Below are 27,214 nucleotides of genomic sequence, written 5' to 3'. Positions count from 1 at the left end.
AATCCCCTTGTTTATAAACATTGCAACATTCCCTAAGTCGATTATGGGCTAATGGCATTTGCGAGTGCCAAAGTGGATTCGCGCACACACGCCAATCTGCAGATTTGGAAATATAATCACAAACCTACATGTGCAAACAAACACACACACGGTTTTTATTAACATTATTAATAGTGGCTGGCATTTAAAAGGGCCGGATATTCATAATGATCCACAGAAACCAAGGACAACAATGGACCATCAAGTGCATTAGGTCCAACATGTGAAAAACAAACTTCAAACAGACGCATTAGAGCTTTTACCACAAGTCATGCCTTAAGCTTATTTTAATTGCATGGGTTCGGGTTCAACAGTATCACAGAAAAGTCACTTAATGAAAATTCATCATTTTAAAGCCATTAGTGGCAATGCATTCAGCAGCGTTTGTCCTCACTAAGAGAAGCGGCACCCTCCAGGGCTTGTGGTGGGCGTTAAAACTGAAGCTTGCTGGAGTCGGGGTGAGGTCAGGTTCAGTCTCTTGGCACCGAGTTGTGCTCCAGAGCTGAGGGTACAGAGTAGATCCTTCCATAGATGCTTTTAGCTCATGTTCTCACTCTCACTTTATGCAGCCTTTTTTGCTCTCATCAACAGTCTGTTTCCTGCTCTCTGGACAGTTATGGGTTCACGCAGGGTCGTGCAAGAAGAGATTTCCCAAAATAGAGTTAAAAAAACAAACAAAAAAAAAACACCTGCAAACAACAGATATGGTACACAAGCCTAAGAGTTTGGATGAGCTAGCAAATACTCATGTACTTTCATATTAATAGTGTGTTGTTCATGCTCCTCTTCGTCTAGTTTCTGTTGCAGTTTTGTGTTCTCCTCAGTGATTTATTTCTTAATCATTAATCTTTTATCGACTGACCTCCTTGACTTTTTTTTGTGTCCCAAAAAGTGTCAAGTAGGCTTTGTCCCAATGGGCTTTTGTCCTTATTGCTATATACTGCGATGTCTTGTTCTTTGTGCACATGTGCCTGAGCGAGAGCGCAAGAAGTGCGGGTGTGTTTGTGTTGACACACATCAGTGTGTTCCCGGCTTATTGCAAATTCAGCAGCAAACTCTTAAGAGCACGAGAAGACTTCCTAAGTGCAGAAGAGTGTCACATTAATTCACAAACAGGAACACGCAGTAGACAAGCATGGTGGGGGTTCATGTCTACAACCATATATAGCAAGTGCAGATACTTTACTGGCTTATTTCAGTTACTGCACGTGCACACATGCAGTACTATAGCTTTCTGAGGCATCGGTACAAAGCGTTAGATAAGAATTTATTGATTCCCAGAGGGGGAAAATCCAGTGTTACAAGAGTGTCTCACACACACACACAGACCAAAGAGACAAGGAAAGATAAGAGGGGGGAAGAACTGGAATCAAAAAGCTATATATTTGTATAACAGATGAATAGAGATAAATACCATACTGTAGGCAAAAGCAATTTTCAACTAGTGGTTAAAAACTGAAAAAGATAAGTTAAGATTTACAGTCAAATTGAAGCAGCATTGCTGTAGGTTACATTATCGGCAAGTGACAGTTACCCAATAGGTGGGATAGAACCAGGTAAGATTAGAAATGTAGGAAGTTGATTTGAGGGATTTATAAGCTGTGGCAAACATTGAGTTGTATAATTTCAAACAAGAGGATTTGTTGAGTTTCACAGTTGTACAAGATCTTTTTTTTTTATAGTAATCTGAAGATGTAATCTGGGTACCTTTCTAGAGACCATTTTGTGTGCAGATTTTGGAATTGCAAATAAGAATGGTGCAAAAATAATGAAGGCCCAAAGGTGGACTGGCTAAGGTCCAAAGGAGGCTTTCTCAAATACAGTCAACTGTATGTCCTACACTGTCTGACTGTCACTAAAGGGAACACGTGAATCAGAAGAAACACTCATCCTAGGCTGGAAGCAGCTATTAAATGCCATAGTGCATCAGGCATGCTGATGTGTCACTCTAGATTTTTGCATAAATATGAAATTTAAAGCAAACTCCTCACAATTTTAGAAACTTGAGGTATTTACTTATCGGATTAAGAACATGTGCACGTGTTTACTACTTGCATGTTTATCACTGTTAAAGAGGGAAAAAAAGATGAAATGAGAGCATGGAAGAAGAATAGAGTGAAAGAAAAAGAGGGAGAGTAAATGAATGGGACAGGGTGCTATCTATCTCTTTGGGTCTGATCGATCAGCAGCTGAGCAGATCAGTTACATCCAACTTGTGTGCCAGAAAGCTTCAATACTGCACTGCTCTGGTTGTAAATGAGATCTCCTCCCTAACAGAGGAAGAGCACCAAATAAGGGAGAGAGTGAGACGCTGAGTGAGTAAGAAGAAAGAGAAAAATGACAGTATGGGAGGAGAAGAAAAAAAAAATCAAGAGATAAAGCAGATGGAGAGAAGAGATGAGTGAGAAAGTTAGATAAATGAAGGGAGGGAGGAAAGAAATAGCAAGGAGGGAGGGAGGGTGCCTCTGAGACAGGCAGGGTGCAGCATATAATCATGTGTGGTTTGCAGGATCAGAGGGTGTGTGTTTGCATGTGTGGATAGTTTGTGACTGAAAGTTAGAGCAGCACTGGCAAGGAGACATGGAGGGCAGCAGAGTCAGCAAGCGATAGGGAGACGAGACAAAATGACAGAGGAAGCGCTGCCGGAGAAGGTGGTGAGGTAGAGCTGTGACTGATAACATTGTCGTACTTAGGTTGCCTCAAGGGCAGACAAGACTGAGAGAAAGAAAAAGAGGGAATGAGACATAAAGAAAGAAAATGTGGTAATTTACAGAACAGCCAGAGGCAGAAAGATGGAAGGTGAGTAAGGATGCAGAGACAGGATAGACGAAGATAACAAGGAAGACAACTGCAGGGAGTGGATGGAAGATGAGGAAACAAAGCCCGATCCCTGGAAATAGAGAAAGAAGAGGAGCGGTACAGTAAGAGAGGTGTGGGAGTTGACAGTGTGGGCAGGCGGGACATGAGGAGAAGGCTTTCACAAGAAGAGGAGACAGAAGGTGGAAATTAAAAACAGAGTGAGAGAAAGGCCAGGAGAGTTATTAGATGACTGAGAAGAGCTGGGCAACGAGAGTAAAGGAGGAAAAAATGAATAAGACAGACAAAGGTCAAATGACGGTGTGGAGAGACAGATGCAGGACGCACAACAGGGGACTGCACGAGCATTACTGACATTCAGCAAGCCGCAGGCAAACCAAGTGTTAGCAAAGCGTGGGGTAAAGCTGGTTTAGCGCTGATCCTATGAAGACACTACCTGACATTAGGGCTTTTCAGGGAACATGGCGGAGAAGACACATTTTTAAGCAGTATTACACTTTGCCAGAGTATTGTCACATTTTAGTATGCATGGCTCCACAGGAGTGCAGGAGCAGTCGACTTCCAGCATCGACCTGCCCCAGGGACTGGCTGTCACTGCAGGCTTCCGTGCCTTTGTCCCCCTCCCCGCACTCCCACCATCTCCCTCTCTCCTGCTGCAAGCATTTTTATCCTTCCTTTCCTTTTTTTGAAAATGATGACACTAGACATAAGGAAATAACAATCCATGATATCATTGCTAAGCTGGAGAGCATCTTGGAGTTTTATTTTTAGGCTGGGTTGAAAACAGTACAGAGTTCCTGGTAGTCATTACAGCTTCCCAGAACAACCAAGAGGCACTCAAGTATTTAAAGATAAGCAGCAAAAAGCAATGTTTTCTAACTCTGCAGTCTATTGACGTACAACTGAACGGCTTGATGGGATGGGCAGAAAACCAGGCTTGTGCCCAAACTGCATTGCTCTTGATAACTAATATCCCATTGGTTTAATGTGCTGCCCAAGCATCATGCTTCAACAGGAAACGCAGGATATTAAGGCAGCAATGGCACCATTCAATAAAGCAGAAAAGTAGTTCTTGCGTGATCTATACCACCTTTTTCATTCCTTCCCCTCAGCTTTTTTACCGAGAACATTTGAGATCCCAAGATTAAAAAAAAGAAGTACATTCATTTCAGGCACTAGAGTTCTCATCTACTCAATACAAAGTTATGATTCAGGAACGAGACACAGTAGCCTGGTCTAATATAGAGCTCACATTTTGGAAGCAGACCAAAACAAACCATGTAGCAGGGAGGAGAATACAAAACTCGCCTTTTTTATATCAACGCCGTCTCGCTATCCGAGCTAGATTGCAAACACTCCTCTAGTTTCAGGCAGAAAGAGTAAAGCCAGAATCTAATGGAAAATATTGAGCCGCAATTTGCGTCAACCTGTAAAGCCATCGTGATGCATAGTTATGCCTGGTCATTACTCAAAGTATCGGGTTGCATATACTGTATATCACCGTATAATCATCACACTCTAGTTTCTGCACTGTCAGTTTACCGATTGCTTCATATGAAAATATCCCCATCGTTCTTCAGTGATGTTTTTGTCCGTCCGTGACTCACCATCTCATCTCCCCTCATCGCATCTCTGACTGTTATCAACCATCCCTGTCACTCTTTCTGTATCTAGGCTACAGTTGCTATAACAACTATTAGGCATGGCAATCAGTGGCTGTGACTCACTCCTATACCTTATCACCAAGCCACAATGTGTGCATTTACTGGCAAGATAAAGGCAGAGGGATGGCATTTCAAAGCCACAACACAAACAGAAGTGAGATTTTTAACACCAAACAGAACAGCCGACCCACCTCTACAACCAAAAAGCCAATTAACTGCCAAACTGGGAGTCATTTGACCCAATGTTGCACTGACAGATGTCAGAGACACTAACCCTACATATAAGGTATATGTTTGAGTGCCTTAATTCACAAATAACTGGAATTAGTATCACATTTGTTTATATGTTTTGATAGGGTTTTCCAGAGATGTCTATCATGTTTGCACTCTGAAGCATTTGTAACAGTGTGTGCCCAAGTGTAACCTGATAAGAAAATCAGAGCTTGCTGGGTTGGTTGGTTTGTTTTGTTGTTTTTTTTTTTGTTTTTTTTTTAAAAATGGTGACTGAATTATGGATCCTCTCCATACATTTAAAAAACAAGGCTGCAGAGTAGAAAGACTTGCTTCTAGTACGACTGTACTGGCATATGTGAGAGACTTACAATGGGACCCTGGTATGTTTAGTACTACGCCAGGCTTACCAGCACCTGCATTGTGCTTTATTTGAGCCTTGCTGTGGAATCCAGGCTGATGGGCTGCTGACCCAATTTGATTCCCTGACCCACAGTGTTAAGAAAGGGCCCTATGATATAACAGTAATCCACTCTCACATGTTTCTAGGTAACTGTTACTATGGGGACTGGCTGTGTTCAGTCTTTTGGGATGTTGTTGCTAGGCAATAAGCTACAGTGGCCAATGTAGCCAATATATATTAAAAAAAGCACACAACAAGGGAGGCAACCATTTTTCAGTACAGATTTTTTTTTAATGCTACAAAGCACCATGTAGGCACTAGTGTGAAGTGGTGCTTGTTTAGAAAGAGGCCTTGACCCACACAAGTATGCATGTGTGTAAAACAAGCCCTTGCTTCACTTCTGTCTAGTCAGAGTAGGTGGAAGACAAAAAACTAGACACATCTTAGAAATATGACCAACTGTATGAGTTTACAAACTGTCTAATCTTTTTTCCCCCGTCTGTTGTCTTTCTCTCCAGGTCTGTGTACAGCCAGGCGTTCTACCATGCCTGTCCCCCCACCCTTCAATCCCCGCAGACAAAAACACCTACCCCACACACACCACCCCGAAGACAGAGCAGAAGGCTCCGACTTCCCCTCCCTCTTCCCTTTGCCCAGTCTGTCCGTCTCTCTTCTGTCCCCTCTTTTTGTTTCATCTCTGTCAACTTCATCCCATCTCATCCACTGCGCCTGTCCCAGGACTGCAAAGAGAACCCTTCCGGACTCTGTCCCTTTCCCGATCTTTCACTGGCTGACTTTGGTCACATGCTGCCTGCTTCCTTCTCTAATTGGAGCAGGGGAGACGTGGGGTGTGGTCTCGGCCTGTCCTTTCCACTGCGTGTGTCGAAACCTTTCGGAGTCACTGAGCACGCTCTGTGCCGACAAAGGCCTCCTGTTCGTCCCACCGCATGTTGACCGGCGGACAGTTGAGCTGCGACTGGCTGATAACTTTATAACAGAAGTGGGCGGAAATGACTTTGTCAACATGACCGGATTGGTTGATCTGACACTGTCAAGGAACACCATCCACCTTATTAGACCAATGGCCTTCGCTGACCTGGAGAGTCTGCGCTCTCTGCATCTGGATGGTGAGCAGTCAGTTATTTTATTCTCAGTGTTCAAGACTTGAATCAAATACACTACTTAAACGTGTTTTTATCCGTTTATTGTTTTCTCCAGGTAATCGCTTGACAATACTCGGACCCAGAGACCTTGCAGGTTTGGTCAATCTGCAGCACCTGATTGTCAACAACAACCAGCTGATCAAGGTCTCAGTGCAGGCTTTTGATGACTTCCTGCTCACACTGGAAGACCTCGACTTATCTTACAATAACCTCAGGAGGTGAGTTTTTGCTTTTGTTGGGTATCACCCACGTGCACAGCACATCCAAGCCATAGACATTGTTCTTTAAGCAGAAATCATCAAAAATGGGGCCTGGAGCCAGACTTCCAAAGTTTAAAAACTGCAGTGAAGTCCGTTATTGATAGTTTCTCAATAAATTATTCCAAAACTCCAAAAACTTGTACGTATGAAGGTTTTGTACCTTTCCACTGATCTCTCAATTGTTCATATGACGGTAAACTCAATGAATTAAGAAAAATAAACTCTGATATAGTGTTGAAAAGGCACTTATTTTTCTTACAATATTTCAGGATGTTCATCCTCCTTGTAAATAGGTCATTCTTAAATACATAATATTTAACAAGAATACTTTATTTTGCACATTTTGAAGACATATCCTACATGGGTTTATGGTTACTAGTTTTAGGAAAACACCTTGTACTACACTACTTAAAGGGGAAAGGAACCACATACTGTTGTTTTTCTTAGGCTGCATACAGCGGACTGAACGTGGCCCATGAACTAAATTGAGTTTGACATCCTTTGTGTCAAACTCAATTCAATTCATGAGCCAGCATACACTGACAGACCCGTCTCTGTCAGTGTATCCTGCACACAAAATTTACACACACAAAAAGAGTAATGCACAATGAAAACACTTGGCATATGAGGCAACGAGGAGAGGGGAAAGGAAAGTCAATTTTGATGAGGTTCTAATTTTCTTTCACTTCGACTGAGCTCACCCCACTGCCACCGTGTACGTCTATAGCTGCTCCATACAGCTGAGTGCAGGGTGCAGTATTCTTCTCATGTCTATTTAGGACAATAGAGATTCAGCGTTACTTTCTATTCCTCTGGTCTAAATGATAAGTCAGAACAATGATGATATTCTCTTTGAGACCTCTATTCTCTTCGTAGTGTCCCTCTGTACTGATAAACTCAGCAGCATTGGGCTGTCAGTTCTGATTAAGATGTTTCATTTGTCTTCTCTAAAGCAGCTCTTTGGCCTTTCTCCAACCTCTAAAACCATAATCTAAACCATAAACATAGTCTAATTAATTATGCCTGGCACTTCTTTCCTCTTTCAGGCCTGTTGTCTAATCAAACTATTGTACAGATAAATGCAGGCCACCTGCTGTAACCATCAATGTTTACCAAATTGTTTTTGTAACTGATTAAAAATCATTGAATACGTTTATTTAGTCAACTACAAAAAGAAAAAGTATTCTTTGCACCCAATGAGCTTTCGAATCACCTTGCTGTTGAGTAATAAAGTTCAGTTCGGTGAACCTGGACACAAAAAAATATGGTTAAAATCAGCAGGGCTGGTGTGACTGACGCCAAAATATAAATGCTTCATATTTTTCCTATTTTCCAGAGTTCCAGACATTTCATTTGGACTCACTAATTGGTCCAAAACAGGGAATGACAGCACTAATGGAATACTAAATGACTACAGCAATGGGTCACAGATGGGACTTGGGGAAACCCAGATAGAGCAAAAGATTCAGAAGGAAAACAAGCATCTGTTGTTGTTGTCTGTCATTGTTGTCACTATTAATTCATCACTGCATATTTGTTCTCTGAAGAGTAAGAAAAATTACCCAGAGAACAACAAATGAACTGTGGATCTATCGGTGCCACATTCACATCCTTTAATAAAGTTAATGTTTAAGAGGTCTCAAGAGGTGGATCTGTCTTTAGAGCTGCTGTTACTCAGTCCTCCATCTTCACACTACATGATCAATCTCACTACAAAGTTTACCAATTCAATAAATCTCACATTAGACATTGTTCTTTTTTATATCTACAGGGTACCATGGGAGTCCATTCAGAACATGGCAAGTCTGCACACACTGAACCTGGACCATAACCTGATAGATCACATAGCGGAAGGAGTCTTTGGAGAGCTGTATAAGCTTGCAAGGCTGGATATGACCTCCAACAGGCTCCGAACCCTGCCTCCTGATCCTCTCTTTGCAAGGTAGCTCTTAAGCTTCAACTTTTATGTTTCCCTCAGAAGTAGCTTAGTGGAAATATCCCATTGCAGACACCACAGAGCTACCAATGTGTGTGTTTTTAGCAGGGTGCTTTCTGGCACAGAAAAAGAAGACAGACAATGCTGGTGTGCTGGCATTCTGTAAATTCTTTAATCAACATTTACTTTTATGCCATTTAAATAACCGATACGAACAGCATGTATGTGCCACCAAAAATTCCCACCACTTCGCTGACTCAAACATATTTCAAGTTTTGAAATGGTAATGGCGAGTTATATGAAGGTTATAAATAGAAGTACGCACTCATTGTAAAGCTGTCAACTGTGCTCCAACTAATGTGGAAATCAAAGTCCAGCTGTGACACAGCTTTGGTCAACTGGAACTCAGTGGGACTGACATTTTTGTCAAATCAACCGTATGAGGTGTTGCACTGACACGATTTCTAACTCGCCTGTCTAAGGACTATGTTGCACGCTATGACAGACCATAGTGTGCAAGATCATAACCCATGACCAGTGCTTTGATTAGAAATATAGACCTTTCAGCTCAGGCCACCTTTTAAAAACAAGTGAAAATGTAAAGAAAAATTATCACTTTAATCATAACTTCCCCTCTAACTCACTTTTATGCAGCCAGATTTAAAGGGAAACCTGTTGTATTCTTCTATAGTTTATGCAATTCAGTGTTTAAATCTTTTATATTTTAACATAAAGTTCAGTCTGATTGTACTAAATAGAGCTTCTCATATAGCCATGCTATACACAGCAAGTTTATTCTGCAGTTTCACATGTTCCCATGCCCTCTACGGATCACACCGGTCATTAAATGCTATATAAAACAGCTTGGTATTAAAATGGAAACCTGGGAACAATTATCAAGTTTATTTTCAAATGTTTCTAAAACCTTAAAGTAATGGCACAACAAAATTTTTTACAATTGTACACATTTGCTAGACTTGCAGCCAGACTTCGGCAAATTTTACGTTTATTTGTACAATAAATGAATTCTAGGAATTGCTTCCCTTCCATTGAGCCACCTGTTCAGATGACGCAAAGGTGGATTTGATGTTCAAGTAAATCAACGTGCAGTCACAGTTTACCCTTTTCTAAAAACGGTTGTGAACTGTAAAATGCTTTGTGGGAGCAGATCAGTATAAAGTACATTAAAGCAGAATATTAAAGTGACACAATCAGACAGCTGAGCCTCGTCTATCAAGCTTTGTCCAATTAACTTCAAAAGAATTTGTTAAACAAAAGTTGCAACACTTGTGCAACGGTGCCCATTAGAGGTCTCAGAAAACAAGTAGTGGTCTCCAAACCATTTGTCAGAATGAGAATAAAAGCTAAAAATTTGTGGTGAGCAAAGACAGCCTCATCTACCAGCCGTTCACACTGGATAACTGACAAGTTGTACTCAGTGATGCATGCAAAGCTCTGATTTCTGTCAGGAGCAAATAGCAGAGAGGTTGAACATGGTATGTTCAGATGTGAAGATACCATGTTCACATTTGTTTTGCACCAAATTGACTTCAACCTGTCTAAGGACAAGTTCGTGAAAGATGTCCTACCACATTTCTAAAGTTGTCCTTAGAGAGTGTATGTTCAAAGTAAATTGTTTATAAAAATTTAACCAAACGCAAATTAATTATCTTCATAAGTTTTATGGCTCCTTTGTATTCACTACAGGTACTCGTTTCAAAATGAGAGAAAAGACAATTATGAATATTGCATTTAGATAACCTTTAAGTCCAGCAAGGCATCATTAAGCGAATGGACTGACTGCTTTTCTTTTATTATATTCAGGTCTCAGACAGGTGCAATAAGTCCTACCCCATACAATGCTGTCATAAGCCTAAATTTTGGAGGGAACCCACTGCACTGCAATTGTGAACTGCTATGGTTAAGGCGCCTCATCCGTGGAGATGACATGGAGACGTGTGCCACTCCTGCTCACCTGGCTGGAAGGTAAATCGTCGTCAGCTGGTCAATGGATTCTTCTTTCTGATTCTTGTAACTAGTAAAGGTTTCCTCTATCATAGGGCAGCAATGTAATAAGTTACAGGCTGAACAATGATTTGAATTGGTATATTCTTCCTGACCTAATTCTTACCTTAATGAGATCAAGTGTGCAAGAACAGAGATTAAGCTGAAACTCATGAGGACAGGTAGGCCATATAGCCAGTTTTAAGAACACTACCGTGATATTTTGTCCCTAATTAGATACTCTGGACTACCTCCTCTTCCTATATCCCTCTGTGCTAAATTTCTAGTCTAACTCTGTAGTCAAAGCCACACACGGAAAATGAAGGATTTATGAGGAAAATGAGTTGCTGTCATCATCAGTCTGGTATTATTCACATTTTCAGCATTTTTGAGTTTGTGTGCCATCATAGGATCCTGGTGTCTCTTAGTTTGGTGGTAATGACCACAAATGGGGTTTGAAGAATATGTATGCAGACAGATGTTGTTAACATGATAGGCTTGATAGAAGGAAGCTGTTGGTCTTCACATTTTAAGCTCCTGTCCCACATATAATTGTTGTGTGACTCATTGCAAGATGCTATCTGGTTAATTGATGATTTGTGTTTTGTGAAGAACAGCAAAGTTAATCTGCTCCACCCATCTCCCTCTACCTCCCTCACTGTCTCTTTTCTTTCCCTGCAGATATTTCTGGTCAATTCCTGAGGAGGAGTTCACATGTGAACCACCTCTCATCACTCGCCACACGCACAAGCTGTGGGTGCTGGAGGGCCAGCGAGCCACGCTAAAGTGCCGTGCCATTGGTGACCCCGAGCCAGTAGTCCACTGGGTTTCACCAGATGATCGCATCATCGCAAACTCATCCCGGACAAGCTCCTTTAGCAACGGGACCTTGGATATCTTGGTAACAGTAGCCCGTGACGACGGGGCATATACATGTATTGCAATAAACGCAGCAGGTGAAGCAACTGCCACTGTGGATCTCAAAATAATCCCCCTGCCTCACCGGGGTGGAGTAGGTGGAAACGCTGGGAGCAACAGTGTTAACACCAAGAACAACAGGAATGTGACCAATGGAATTTTACGGACCGATCCGGGCTCGTCGGATATTAGCACGGCCAAAAATGGAGGGATTAACAATGGTGCAGGACGTGGAGGAGAGGCAGAGGATGGGAAAAGAGTTGGAGGGGATGACGAAGAGAGTGACGGCGGTAGGGCATCTGAAGGAGAGAGGACTGATGGAGGAAACATGGAGGAAGAAGAGGACGACGAAGAGGAAGGAAGGATGATTGGAGTACAGGGAGTAACATCGACATCGGCTCAGGTCCGATGGGATTTGGGGCGTTTGTCTGGAGCTTATGTTGTCTGGATGTATCAGATACAGTACAACTGCACTGCAGATGAGACGCTCATTTACAGGTCAGTTCAACTTTACTCACTTTACTCACAATGCAAATAATAGAAGCTTTTGTCGCTCATCTACTGGCAAACTTAGACACTTGCCAAATGATTGCTTTCTCAGCTTCTCCTCAAGGTATTTTTGCAGGGTCATCCCCACCCTTTTCTTTCATGCTAATCATTTTAAATATTTATCCATTACAGTATGACACTTCAGTAGTCGAACTGTTCATCTTGCATATTGATGTGCGGATAGCTTAAGGGAAAAGTGAACGGGGAGCGGAATGAAGGGATAGTGGACGAGAGATGGTTAATAATTTATCTCCATCACTATGACACTTAATCTCAATAGGTAGTAGCCAGTGTATATGGGTGAGTGCAGAATGGGAGGACATGTGGATAACGTGGAAAAGGATTTGAAGGAGGGGGATGTTTCTGAACTGTCTGAGCTGCGTAACATAAAAACATCGAGAGGCCAGAAACTGCCCATCTCAAAATGCATGATAACACAGAGTGATGCAATTTGTATTTAATCTAAAGTAACAAATTTTCATAAGTTATGTCAGTGTATGACTCATCATAGTCTAAGAGGAAGATAAATAACCACTTAGAAAGATTGATTTGTGGTTAAAGGATTCAAAGCTCTTATTTACACCATGGCATACGAGTACAGGGTACAGATCTGGAAAAACATGGAGGTAAAACTAAGAAAATCTGCAAGTATTTGAAAATTACACTTTTTTTTCCCACTGCTCTAATGTAGGTGTGGCTATAAAAGATTGCAATTACTTTATGTAGAACCTAAGGAAGCGCAAAACAAAGTTCCTGAAAATCGCATCTTTTTTATTTGCATTTCTAAAATATTGTACTTGCATAAGAAACTATGAGAGAAAACAGTCTAAACAAAGCTAAAGCTAAAGGATGAGACTAACGTCTTTAATATAAAACAGTGGCTTTTTAGCTACTTGGTGTGCTTACATGTACAATACTATGGTGCTGTTCATGAAATATAGCAGTACACATTCAAAGTTTACTGCTTCTGAATTTATGAGCACAGACTGATGAGACATTATGCGTGGGGTTATTGCTACAGTGGCTGAAACGGTGAGGAAGATGGGATAAGACACTGGGGGCTGGCTGAGCAAGGGCTGCCACTGTGCTATTATTTGTGTGGGGTGTTTTTTATTTTAGCTGGCAGTAATGCTGGGGTTCAATGTGGCTTCCCTCAGGTATTATAAAGAAGGCATTAAGCTGTAAGTGTATCGTAAGGGGTAGAGCAACTCGTATGACAAAGACTGTAGAGAACAAAGATGATTGTGGAGAGAAAAAAAGAAGCTATAATCGGAAAATTTGAGAGCAAAGTAAAAATAGTAGGAACCTGGGCTGTATGCAAAAGGGTGGATGGGGAGGTAAAAAGCAATACTATGAGGGAAGGATACAGTTAGAAGGGGAAAGCGGATGAATTTAGACATGAGGACTGAGACCTGTAGAAGACTGAGAAGATCTTGGGTTCTACCCAAATCACCTTGGGGTGAGACTGAGATAAAAGCAGGATGTGTTAAAGCAGACTGACAGTAAGGAGGACAAGAGAGCAGAAGGCCCACTTGGGAAAAGGAAAACAAAAACAAAAAGAAACCGAGGGTGGAGAGCGGGAGGGAAGGTATTTAAATCCATAACTGAAATAGAAAGACTGTGTACACAGATATACACCTGGGTATGAAAGAAAGGGGGAGGTTGGGAGAACTGATGCAATGAGGGAGAAAGGAGAAAATGGAGCCCACGGAAACGTAAGACAGCGAAAGCGCTAGAAAGCCGGTCTTTAAAAAAAAAACAAGCAAACAGGAATAATGTGACAAGGGAGCAGGAACGTTTAGAAATAGAGACGAGGCAATTTTGTGAAAGCAAAGTGCTGCTGCTGAAAAGAAGGTTGTGCAGTTGAAAGGATGGAGATAAAGAGATGTCCAATGGAAATGCAACATCAAAACAAATAACATGCAGATTCTTTATACTCCCACGACACGCTTGTAATACATAAAATGAGCTCACTGAGATCTCAAGTTCCTTGTTGGTCACTAGTGTTAATTTCTCAGTGGATAATACTCAGATCAGGGGAGCAAGCTGGTTATCTCTACTAACAAAGGTTAAGAGAACATACTCTCTACATAAACTATGAGATATCAAACAATACTAGGTTAATTAGTTTCTCGATTATATTTGACTCAAAATTTAAGTGTTTTAATATTTAATGTTATATTTTCTCAAGGGTGGTTTTATAAAAATACAGACTTTGTACTTACTCTTCTTCGGGCACCTAAACGTAGCTCTTTAAGGCAAAAGGTTGACACCAGTAAAATGCTTTTCTTAGCCAACTTTAAGGAAACACTCAGCTGTGAGAGAGACAAAAGAAAACAGAAGAGATAAGCATGAAAGAATGAGTCACTGACCAGCTGGGATCACAGGAGAGTAAGCGATCTGAGGTTTTGCCAAACTCAACAAATCACACCAGAAAACAGAAAGGGGGTGTATCTGTCACAGAGTAGGGTAGTGGCCATTTTAACAGGTCAATTTGGAAAACAGGTAGAAATAGGAGACAAGTCTGGAGGCTTTGAGGTACAATCTGAAGGAAATACTGGAATCAGTCTCTCAGGACAGAAGGAGAAAAGCAGCATACTACAACGCTGTCGAGAATTTCCAGTATGGATTCCCATCATGCTATCAATGAGCTAGCGCCAACTAAAGTTTCAAACCAGCTAGCAGGTCAGGGGAAAAAAGGAATCAACCAAAGGAAGTCTGGCTTAGAAACTCAAAAGGAGAGACCAGGTCAGTGAGATTTCACGCTTTTATCTGGGATTTGTGTTCGTATTCTATTGCTGAATTTGGGAGGAGGAGAAAACACCAGCCACTAGCTGTATTGGGCAAAAGCTGGGAAGAGGGGCAAGTTGAGAGCATTCAGAAATTAAGACAAACACAGAAAAAAAAGTAATCTTTGAGAAATGACAAGAAATAAGTACATCGTAAGATGGTGGTATACAGATAAGAGAAAAGCAGGCTACACTGTATCCTTTAAAAGGTCAGTCGTATGTTAGACAATACCAACCTCCATTTTAGCATGCCTTGTAATCCTGCTGGCATTTGTGAGAGTAACAGGTACAATGTCATGAATGTGGCTTCCTTTGAGCTGTGCTACCTCACAACATTAAGCCAGCTTCCTTCCCGGAGCTCTGCTACACTTTAACAGCACCACACGGTCACTGATCCTTCAATGTGACATGAAGCTCAGATTCTGAAAAGCACAGCAAAAGAACTGCCAAAGACTTCCTTGTTGCCGGTTAAAGTGAGCAATTACCATGACTTCTCTGCCCACACATGGGACTGGCCCACCTGAAGGACAAAGAACAGGACAGGAAAGTACGAGTCCATGTTAATGAGCCAGCACTTTAAAGCAACCGATGGAGCACCATCTGTTCAAAAGTGTGTTTTCGTCAGCACTTGCAAGTCACAAAGAACATGCAGTCATAGACCGTTTGGAGGCCGTCAACCCTCATGAGCTAACGCTACATGCGCTTTTTTGGTCATGTCTTAATCAGAAGCACGTCAACTTTAATGGCAGCTGTGATATTGAATTAAAACATTTACGTATTCTGTGTACTGTATGCAGGAACACAAAGCAGAAAGAAGCATTAAATTGGCTGGGATTGTACAGGAGTAAACGATGCCCTCTCTACCAGTCAAAATCCACCTGACATGTAGTAAATAGACATTTTATAGGAAACATATTCCATGTTCAGCACAAGTCTCACTGAGCCCAACCTCTGTATAATACATTACTCACTAAGAATTATACAAGATATCTGCCGTTTCACTGTGCTTCATGATTTTTTTACGTGTAAATCCATCTATTTTTAACCTCTGGCAAGCAATTGGGAATTAGTTATGAATCACTGCTATATAAGGCATGTCAGAGAGGGCATCTGTATGACACTTGTATATGTCGGAGCCAAACGTTTCTCATTAGGTTCAACAACAGTCTTTAAAGTGCGCAGGAAGGAGTTGAGTGGCTTTGACAATTTTCACAATTGCACCCCAGTCGCCACATGATCGACCTTTCTGCCGGGCACTCAAAGTGCCAAGTTTGGCACAAAATTTAATGGGAACAGAAACGATCACAGGGAGAGCAAGAGGAGTACATTGGAGAGAAAAATCACGCAGAGTTTGAGAAATAATGAGAATAATGAAAGTTGTGTCTAAGAAAAGGCCGCACTGTTAAAAAGTACAGGGCGAGAGTTTGAAAGCCACAGGAAAGGAGCGTGCTGAGAAACAGAGCTGAGAACACGGCTAATGAGTCACAAAAGGAGAGCGCTTTAATAAAAATCCTGAAAATTAGGTGTTGGCATCAAGGACTTTTCCTGTTGCAAATTACCCACCATATCTGACTAATATTTGACAAAACACTGAATTGCACTATGGATATATTTATAAATGCTCACCCAGGGCATTTACTATAGCTACCTGTCAGTGTCAATTTTATTTATACAGCACATTTCATTACATATAAACTAAATGTGCTTACCAAAAGTGATAAGAATCTAAACTACAGTGTGTTCAGCCAACAAAAACAAGAAGCAGCAAAAAATACAGTGAGCTGTAAAAATGATTTTCCCCACTGGTCCAATCAGAAATCCATCAAAATCTTCACATGGTTTCACTTTGTCATATTACATATGGTTTTCTGTTTTCTTCAATACAATGTTGGTAGGGAAACTGATATCAGTACTTCATTTTTACTTGGGAACCAACACAAGAAATCATAAAAGCAAGAAGATATGTGCAAATGCTGAGGCTGGGGTTGATAAGGATGTAATAAGAGATGTGGCAGGGAGCGGGGCATGCTGAGGCATGCAGCTTCAAAGATGGAAAAAGAGGAAAGCAAGATGAACAAACAAGGACCCGGACAGCTGAGTGGTTAGAGGGCAGGGAGGGAAGCGAAAAGGAGATGGGGCAAAATGAAGTGATGAGTTTTACCCCATGGGAAGAGCTAATTAAGTGTTAAACTACTGTGTCAATACATGCGTCAGCTCATATCAGAGGCTTCAAAAGGAAGGGGGAGAGAACAGGGTCAGCACTCAATACATATGTCACATTATATTATTCTGTAGAGTCACATGAAGGAAAAGGACGGGGTGAGCAGGTAGCAAAGGATGGACGGGGAATTTCCTATAAACATTTGGGTGGTTAAAGTGAAGAAAGGGGGAGCAACGATGAGGATGACGAGGAGAAGGTCGCAAAATGAAAGAAAACAACCGAATCAGGCATCGAGGGGGGAAAAAAAAATAAAATCAGGCCAAATAAGGAAGAGTTAAGTGAAAAACCAGATAAAGGAAAGCAAAACAGGGGAGGTGGGGTGATCATGGAAAACAGAAGAAAGCAGACAAAATTGAGAGAGACAGATAACAAGGCAATAAACAGTCTGACGAATCAAGGCTAAAAATGTATGTAGGAAAGAGTGAACGAACAAAAGGCGTGACATGGGGTGGGGGTGGTGGGGTGGGGGGTGAGGAGAGCTGGATAGATGTCAGCCAGAAGGAGATAATTGCTTTGTTGTTCCTCTTCATCTTTCTTTCTCTCACTCACTCCTCCGGCTCTTGCTCTCTGTGCCCAATCTTGTCTGGTGTCAGACCACCAGACTTGGTAACACTGACAGAGAGGAGGAAGACATGAGACGGCGAGAATAACAAGGAAAGACAGAAAGTACGATGAGAAGAAAGAAAAAAAAAATTGGACTCCACCACTCCTTTATTCTCTCCATCACCCTCTTCTTTCCCCCCCCCTTACTCTCACGGGTACTAATAATTACTCGTTTCTGTGTCACCGGCTTGAACAAAGCACTCCCTTGTCTCGTTCACTTTCTTCCTGCATCTGTGGATGTGCACGCCTTTGCAGGCTTTAACCATAATTAGAAGCACAGGGACGGAACAAACTCTCTTGGTCTGTTAGAAGCCGGCCCACAAAGCTAGAGTCGGCGCAAATACAGACAACACCACGGCCATTTAATCAATCAATTTTCGTAGTAGCCTACGACGAGCAGTCCGAGTTACACGAGATGCACTTTGTATTCATGAACATAATGTCTCGAGCACAGAGGTTTTAGCCGAATATTATTTCATGTGTACCCACACCACATAGCTAAATACGGGTAAAAAATGAATAATGCAGTGAGTGGTAGCGAATCAGCATATCAAAGATGCATGCGTTTGTGAATGTGTCTGGGTCTTCCATGTATATTTTAGTGAATTTGCTTGCCTATTTCTGTCGCTCCCAGTGTAGCGAAAACAACTAGAGAGGTGATTCACAATCTCATAAGGGAGGAAGCAGTGGCGGGGTGGGAGAGAAGACTGAGAGGGGCGGTGGGCAAAAGGAAGAGGATAAGAAATATAGGATGAGTGCAAATGGCGAGGTGGGTAGCAAAAAGGAAAAGTGGAGGCAAGAGGATGAGGGAGGAGCAGAGGTACCTAAAAAGGAGACGGCAGAGGAGAGAGGGGTAGATGAGAGGGGAGGAAGAGTGACCTTGGATGCTCAATCATGGTACATGGTTATTGGTGTGGCTAATAGAGATATAGTGGAGTGACTGTGAAAAGGAAGAGAGGCTGGGAGATCAGGTAGAGCCTGGTGGGAAATGCCAAAGGATTTGAGGCAAGCAGATGAGGTAAAAGATACAAAGGATTAGACCAGAGGAGGAGGAGAAGTATAAGTGAAGTTGTAAGAGAGGTTGAACCAAAGATGACTGCATCACTGCAGATTTAGGCTAAGGAAAAAGAGGGATGGGTGATTACACCGCAATGAAAAGGGCATGGGATATGAAGAGATAAGGAGAGGCTGATCACCCAAACGGAGGAAATCTGTTCATGTAAGACTGATGGAGGGAAAAAAATAAAATAAGTTGGACGCATTGATGGTGGAGGACTGATAAAGAGCTTTGAAGGAGTATATAGAGGGAAGAATGGAGGACAGAGTGAATAAAAAAAGGAAGGAGTCTGAAAGGTAGGATTAGAAAAATGACTTGTGGATTCACTAAAGGTGTGCATGACTGTGTGAGGCATGGTCACACAATGGAGGACCAAATCAAAGACTCATCCAGAAAGCTTAGTTGTGTTAGGCTAATCCAGACAGATGCAAATATACTGGTCTAGAATATCATCTTATAAGATTTAGGCATTCTTATTCAGCATCCAGCAACACATGTAACTCTGAACCAGTATGCACTAATATGAATCAAAGTAAGAAAAGAGATTTGGGTATTAGCCTGCGTTAGATAGAAGCAGCAACTCACTGGAGTACATGAATCACTCCAATGACGGTCAAGTCGCTCTGTCTTGTGGGATCTATCAATTATATATAGACGCATAAAGGCTGTGGATGAACTGACACCATTGCGATAAATCTCGGGAGCTTTTATAAGCCTATACTATGACCAAGGCTTTTTATTCAGAAACAGAAGCATAGCGAGCGATGCCTCTTGTATATTTCATGTTGGAAATCTGATTGAGCACCCCCTGTCTTTACTGCTGGACTTCACAGGAGCTATTCACAATTCTCTGGCTTGACTGATTGCCCAAGAGGCTTTTATTTTGAGCTTTCATCCCTGAGATATTTGGTCATAATCCTCGGTTTCACTTTCATTCTCTGGATGTCTTTTTGCTGTAGGAGTATGAAAACTCCTTAATCAAAACCTCTTAACTTTCTATGTCGATGCTGGTTACTGCTCTGATGTTTAGGTTGTCCATTGTAGTTTATATCCCTGAGTTCAGAGATCTGACAAATCAAAGTATCAAAGTACAGCTTTATTTTTGTAATTGTCATCTCTCAAGCTTATGTTGCTATGGAAAATTTTTGGCAATTTTTATGTCAATTCTCTGAAAAAAGACATGACTAATATTCTGGGAAATGAAGCTAGGAGAGTTGATTGGTCCTGAGTGCTTAGTGTGTGGATATCAGAAGAAGAGGTACTCTTAGTGTAATTACTACACTACCGAGTCAAATAATGAGCCTTTGCCATGGAAACATACACCTGGAACCCAAGTTGCTCCGCCACACAGCACGAGTTAACGGGCAAATTTGTAACTGTGTTAGAAGGGAATTTATAGCGACCTAATGACCGCCGGATGCGGACGACTTTAATGACGATGCCCCATGTGTCTTCTCAGATTATCTGGGAACCTGGAGTGTCACACAGTACGTTATAATTTCTTGTTAAAATCATACCGAGCTTCTGCTGAAAATTAGAAGTTTGGAAGCATTTCAGTGCCCGTCCTTGCTATTCAAATCACCCCAGGCAATTTGCTAAAACGGTGCAACTCTGTTTGAAACATTGTTATTTGCAAAGAAAGAGAAAAAGAAAAAAATCTTTTCTTTTAAATTATACGAGTGCAAAAGTTGATATTCTGGACATTTGTAGAAAACGTTCGGTTTTGTTAACTTTTAAAGCCTTGAGGAGGTGGTGAAAATGATCAATATTCCTACTTGCCATTACCATAACCCAGATCCACTGCTCTGGCCTGTAGCTTGCCTCAAGAAGGCCCCTCTCATTTCCCAGCTAGCACTGCATTATTCAAGACGACTAATCCCATCTTTACACCAACATCGATATAAATATGGATGCGAGAATTGTCAAACGGATTGGTTTTATTTGAAAAACTTCATTATATAAAAGGCGCCAATTGCCTCCAATTTAAAACGGAAGAAAAACGAGACCAAACCGCTGCCGTCTCTGGGTCTCCATTTTGGAGGCATTACATACTGAATAAGGTTAGGGGACTTCTGCAGCAGCTCCCTGGATGTCTGAGTCATCCTAGATGGCATTTATAGGATGTAGCTCAGGTCTGAGGGGAGCTGAAATGGTTAGTAACGTAGGATACAAATAAGCTCTTTGACGTAGCGTGAAGACGAATGGAGAAAAAAAAGGACTTGGACAGCGCGATGCAGAGGAAAAACAAAGGAACTACTGACAAAATACTCTGGTTAGCAAAACAAAACTACGATACATACTTGCCCACACAAGAGGGTTGGAAATGCAGAGGGCAGAGTCATACCCATCAGCGACACTTGAGGTGCGCTTCAGTCTCCCACACACACTTTACCCTGGCATGTCACATACACAAACCCACTGACATCAAAACACACGTTTATTCCCTCATCCCATAAATACAAACATAGATCCAGGTGCAAACACAGAAAAATGACATGCAACTTATGCAATGCCTGTTCCCTCACCGTCTTTACCCCCCCCCAATATCCCTCTATTGTTCACCTCTCACCCATTTGTTATTTCTAACGGCAGCTCGAACACTTAAAATGAGGGCACATTCAAAGCACTTCTCTCTTTATTATCCCACGCAAGCTCTCACTCATTACAGACACACAGGAAAACATCTGCACTCTAAAAGACCAAAGCCAGATTATATACGTCTTAATTTCATAAGTTCTGCTGACAGGCAAACACATCAACTATACTTCAACTTTAATTCGGCAATTTAACCTAAAACAAGTAAAAATGTGCGGTTTTGCCATGATGTTTGCTTCCCGCAAAGATGCGAGTACATCCCCACATACGTAGACACACTCCTGCTCTCCAAATGAGCAGACAGTTCTCTTTTCATGTTCCCTAGGCGCACTCTCCATCAATAGCCTCATTTTCCCCTCACTCCCCTACTGCAGTATTTACTCCTGTGCCGTTTCTAGCCCTCCTTTCATGCCCCTTTCCTCCGCTTGTTTTCCCAATCTTCAACCGTTTATTCCTTAAATTCGGTCAGATTAGTCAGAATATCGAGGTCAGGTTTCAAATTACAGCAGACTCGATGCATTTCTGTGCACAGTCCATGTTTATGTAAGTGACCTATGTTTTTTCCCTTTACTCCCTCTTTAGAATCTTACCGTCAACCAGTGATCGATTCCTGCTGAAGAACCTGGTTTCTGGTGTGGACTACAATCTGTGCGTGTTGGCCATTTTTGATGACACAATCACATCTTTAGCTGCGACAAAAGTTCTGGGCTGCACAACCTTCTCCACCAAGGATGTTTACCCTGCATGTCGCTCTCTGCAAGCCCACTTTCTGGGCGGGACACTCACCATACTGGTTGGCGGTGTTGTTGTGGTCACTTTACTTGTGTTTACTGTGGCACTCATGGTTCGCCACCGTGTTTGCAATCACGGGGACCATATAATGTGTCACAGCAGCAATACCGAGGCAGGAGGCGGGGCCTGCTGTCAGGGGAGTGTAGGAGGAGGGGACAAAGGAGGAAACAGTAGCGGATGCTACCAATCCAATGGTTCTGGAGACATGATGATGGTGGTCCTGCCCAATGGTCTGCCTTCTAAGAGAGGAGGAGGAGAGAAGGACAATGAAAAGGAAAAAGAGGCCGATTCTGCCTCTTCTGTGCCTCCAAAACTGCCTCCTAAGCCCAGGCCGAAACCTAAAGTCAACCTGGAGCAGTTTCTTTCAGCCGGAGGCGTGGTTTCCACAACGACAGGGGCAGGAAGTGAGATGGCACTGGTGGTGAGACAGCGAAAGTTGGACAAGGCACCACCGTACACCTCAGAAAGTGACAGAACGCCCCTCTACTACTCCCCTTCTCCCCCCTCAACCCTTCCCCGTCAGTCGCGTCAGAGGGAGCGCCCAAAGCCCCGACTGGAGCGAGAGCTGACCAATCGTGCTAGTTTTTCTCTCGCGGCGCCCCTGAGAGACTCGGAGCTGTTGGACTGGAGAGTCACACCCAGAGGCAGGGACAAATGGAACTCCTCACAGGCTTATCAGAGCCCCGTTTCCCCTCTAAGCCCTGCCTGTGGAACAGTTAGCAAACGGAGGCACTCACTCGATATGGGCTCCTCGGTCGCGCTAGCGACTGATGCCGCAGCGAGTGTCGCCAGGCGCTACGGTGCTGTCAGTTATGCCAAGCGGCTAAGCGTCATCTGGACGAGGCGGAGCCAGTCGCTGCATGGAATGCTGGTGCAGTGCGCTTCGACAGCAAGCACAGCTTCGTCGACCACGAGCGACGAGTGCGAAAGCAGCGGCGGGTTCGGGGGTCACTGTGATTTCCAAAGGGGATATATTCATGCTTATAACGCCACCAATTCCAACTCTAACACTGGGATTACCCCCGGGAAAGCAAATAATGGAAAAGACAGGAGTAGGGAAAAAGCAAAGGATGGAAAGAGTGCGGAAGAACTGGAGGAAAGCGTGGTATAGGGGCACGGATTACAAAGAGTCGAGGGGGATAAAGGGTTCTGTATGAGGACAGTTTGAATGAGATGCTGATTTAAGAAGGCCAAAGAGGTGAGGAGGGATTAAAAAAGCACAACTGTTTTAGATGAAAAACTTTTCCAGTTCAGAGGAAGGAAGAAGAGCAAGTGACTCAAGTGTCACTTAAGCAGCTTCTTGATTTGCCATGTGAGGTGAGAGGAGAGAGTATACCAAGAAGTGAGGTCAGGATTTGTAAGAGGCTCTCCGAGGAACCTCGAAAGTGATGGCAGAGAAATGTGACCAAAAAATAAATTAATAACAAAAGAAATCTTTAAAAATTCAAGATGACGGGGAAAGAAAGTACAATCATCGCAGTGACAAAGAAAGGAAAAAAAAATATAAATGAGAGGGACATGGGAGGATGTAGATTAAGGAAAAAATGAGGGAAAACATCAGTAAGGAAAGAGAACAAAGGTTACAGCAGTGAAGGAGATGTTGTGAACTGTGTGGATCACACTAACAACCATTCAATTCTCCAGAGTCTCAGCTCCCACACCACCATGAGGATTTACACCGGATCAAGAACACCACCACCACCACTGTTAATACTGGAGAAATACTTGTGACAGAAATACATCAGTGAAGAGGTCTGGATGACACAGCCCCACTCTGTTGTTTTGGCTTTCACACAGACGGCCATTTTGAAGCTCTTTTCTGAATGTGACTTTTATGTGTCCTCCGTGTCTGGACAATGATTTTGGCTCGCTGTGCCTGCGGATTATGGGAGTATAAATACAGAGCTGGGTGCATTGGACATGATCAATCGATACAGGCTGGAAACAGCGAGGGGAGCGCAGACATTATTAAAAGAAAGACACTGGAATTACAATGGAGTTGATATGGATTACAAAATGGAGAAGACGGGAGTGCACAATGGAACGTGTAAGCATGTGCATTTGTAAAAGACGAGATCGTATTGGATGTCAGATGATAATGGACCGAACAGATGAATAATGCTAATGGATGCGCAAGTGTGCATGCATCTATGGATCAGGGACAGGATGCATTTGTGTGCCTGTGTATATGAATGTTCGTGGGGCGGGGTGGGGGGCGAGCCGGTGAACTAGACTCCATGTTTCAAAAATGTTTAGTGCTTTCTGGATATGCTGTAAAAAAGAAAGGAAAAAAAAAAAAAAAACACTAAAATTTAAGGTAAGAGGTGTCCTTGAGCTCCACTGAGCGTGAAGGCAGGGAAATGTTTAAATACACCACAACCAGTACAACTTGTTATTTTCAGCAGTGTAGCATGGTGAGAAAGCAGAAACTGTTAAATGGGAATTAAAATTTCAAATTCATTTTGTGTGACTTCAAACTCCTTTGTGCCACATGGGTTCATGGTAAATCCAAATTGAATGTTCTCAGAAAGGAAGCAGTTTTAAAAAAAAAGTAAATGAATCAGAAACTGCTACAGACGCCACTAAACGCTATAAAATCTGTTGGAAGACTCTTAAAAACTTCTATCAGAGAGAAACACACACACACGCAAACACATACATATATAGTATATAAATAAAATAATGTTACTTGTCGCACCATGTGTTTGTTTTTCAAAGTTTTCTGGGGAGTGATTCTAGGATCAAACGCAAACTATGAAAAGTGTGATTTTTTGTTTTAGACAAGAAATCTTCATGAGTAGGAACGAACATGTTGATTATGACTAGGCAGTAAAATAAACTACAACAAGAATAAGCACACACTCCAAAACACAAACTGGCAAGCACACACACACACACACACACACACACACACACAGATGCCTATTAAACAAAGCCAATTCCAATAATAACAATCAGTGTTGTTTCCTTTCTGTTCTCATTTCATTTTGCCAAAGTCAATATTGTTCTCTTGACTTGATATAAATAATAAAATTTACATGTATGGAACTGAGACTGAGTCATTAACGCGTGGCGATGTGTCATGTTTGTGCGCTTGACTACTTAAGCACATTGTGGGGAAAAAAAGTGCTGGATATGAATATTGAGCGTGTGTATTTTGGTGCATCTCCGAAAGCAGATTTCAGTGTTATATTTAAATCTATTGCAAAATTAGATTGGATATAGTTTCATTTAAAAAAGTGCCAATGCTGCTTTGGTTTAGTTTGCACTTGGACAGAATTGTGAAGATGAGTCAGTCCTCATGAAAATGTTTTGAGCTCCAGGCAAACTTCTGAGTCAAAGAAGCTGCGGCGCACGCACATCTGTGGGGCGAAAATGAAGCTGTTTACTTGTCAGTCAGTAGAGCTGATTAGGAGGTAAGGGTGAAGTAACATTTCTTATGGTAATTAAAAACATTTCATACAGTAAAAAAGAAACACATGAGGAAAACAGAACATAAAAAGAAGCAAACTGGTTGGAGAAGGGAGATCAATAGGCTCAGGAACAGACAGAAATGGGCTTAGAAGGAAAAAAGGTGCGAGTAAACAAGATTTCAAAGGACAGATTGGATACGACACAGAATGGGAAAGAGCGCTGATGTGACAACAGACAGACAGAACGGGAACTAAAAGCCGTCAGGCTAATGGATCCTGAAACCGATGTTCTGTTATTATCAACAATATTAGCTGGTTTCACAGTCTCTGTATTTCAATATAAGACGTTACAAGACCCTTTCAATGCTATCTGCAGCTGAGATTAACACTCACTTGGAAACAAAGCGAGATGCAAGCTGGCAGCAATCTGCATCTGAGCAGAACTAATTAAACTTTTAAACATACGAGGAGAAGAAAAGTGTCAAACATGAACTATCAAACCAAAACATCATATCTGTTAATTATTTACATCTTTCAGGTCATAGTGGAAAAAGCTGAAGCGGAGGTAGACCGGACACACAGGGCCATCTAGTTGTCTCTGCGCTTTTCTGAGGTTAGATGGGGAAAAAAAAATAAATCCCACCAGCATAATCTGAGTTTCTCGTACTTATTTCACTTTGTTGCTGAGAAAACGCTTCAACAGTGTGATGAATGGAACAGTGGGCTAAATTTGGTTGATACTGGTGCATCAATAAACATCAGCAATAAGATAGCATCAACAGTGGCAATGTTGTATCGCATGAATAATACAGTAGCTAAATGTTATTGTGATGAAGGGCTTAAGACTTGAAGATTTCTGCGTGTCCCTGGCAAAAAAAATAAATACAAAAAAAATGGGGAAAGGAAAAACCAACATGAACTGTTAGTGAGATTGTGATTCACTGCATATTGCATCCCTAGCTGAAATGAACTGATTCCTGCACAGGGCTGCACAACTGTTTATTTTACTTCGGTTTAATTTTTAATCCAATTAGTCTTTCAGCCCAACTGAGAATAACGTCTTACATTTCATGATTAATTTTTTTTTTAAAAATTCATGTTTCCACTTTCTGTGGATGATGCTGCCAAAATGAAGATAGATATGGAGGGAAGGGTGTGGTTGAGAGACTACTGAAACACCTGGAGACAGACTATGATAAGGAAAAGTGAAGGAAATAGAGATAGAAGTCGAGGACGGAGATGATCAGTGTGTTTGGCTTTCACTGTGTGCCTCTCAGTGTTCACAGTATGCCCATAAGTAAGACACTTTTTTTATATCTGTTTAAGGAAGAGATTGAAATCAAACAGTGTGATAAATCTGTGTGTGTATGTGTTATTTTTAAAGTAGGGATGGGGTAAAAAGGGTTCTCCCCCCCTCTTGTGCCTTGAGCATCAGACACCAGGCAATGCTAGAGTGGTATACTGTGTTCTAATTTGAGACCATCAACAGTGACAGGGGGAGTAAAACCGGGTGTGCTGGAAAGTGTGTGCGCGCACCTGCGTGTCTCTGCACATGAGGCTGGAGGGCAATTTGATTTAAAACTCATAAGTGGCCACATTAAAAGGAAGACTGAGTCTTTGCTACAGTCACCTTTAAAAACAGTCACTGTGTGTCTGCCTGCATGTACATAGATGCACTTAAGTGTGACAGGCAAGATCAACAATGCAGCACAACCCTCCCACTGTTTTTTTTGCCGATGGCAAAAACCTGGCCCAATTTC

At 42.0% G+C, this 27,214-nt stretch overlaps 2 protein-coding genes across 5 annotated transcripts in view; one reads left to right on the top strand and one right to left on the bottom strand.

The window, feature by feature from the left end:
• LOC102078091 (leucine-rich repeat and fibronectin type-III domain-containing protein 4) overlaps window positions 1-25,089 on the top strand; it is a 37,366-nt gene extending 12,277 nt beyond the window's left edge. The window contains exons 3-8 of the mRNA XM_005468081.4: window positions 5,673-6,281; window positions 6,373-6,535; window positions 8,349-8,519; window positions 10,338-10,499; window positions 11,199-11,933; window positions 21,832-25,089. Of these exons, the coding sequence (XP_005468138.1) occupies window positions 5,699-6,281; window positions 6,373-6,535; window positions 8,349-8,519; window positions 10,338-10,499; window positions 11,199-11,933; window positions 21,832-23,152 (3,135 nt within the window). The 5' untranslated portion in view covers window positions 5,673-5,698 and the 3' untranslated portion in view covers window positions 23,153-25,089. The remainder of the gene's footprint in view (window positions 1-5,672; window positions 6,282-6,372; window positions 6,536-8,348; window positions 8,520-10,337; window positions 10,500-11,198; window positions 11,934-21,831) is intronic.
• Window positions 1-27,214, bottom strand: part of pcxb (pyruvate carboxylase b) — a 282,300-nt gene that overhangs the window by 90,663 nt on the left and 164,423 nt on the right. The window lies entirely within an intron of this gene.

The sequence above is a fragment of the Oreochromis niloticus genome, linkage group LG3 (assembly GCF_001858045.2).
Source record: "Oreochromis niloticus isolate F11D_XX linkage group LG3, O_niloticus_UMD_NMBU, whole genome shotgun sequence".
Classification (NCBI taxonomy): domain Eukaryota; kingdom Metazoa; phylum Chordata; class Actinopteri; order Cichliformes; family Cichlidae; genus Oreochromis; species Oreochromis niloticus.
The sequence above is the reverse complement of the archived record's forward strand: the minus strand, read 5'-3'. Positions and strand labels throughout refer to the sequence as shown.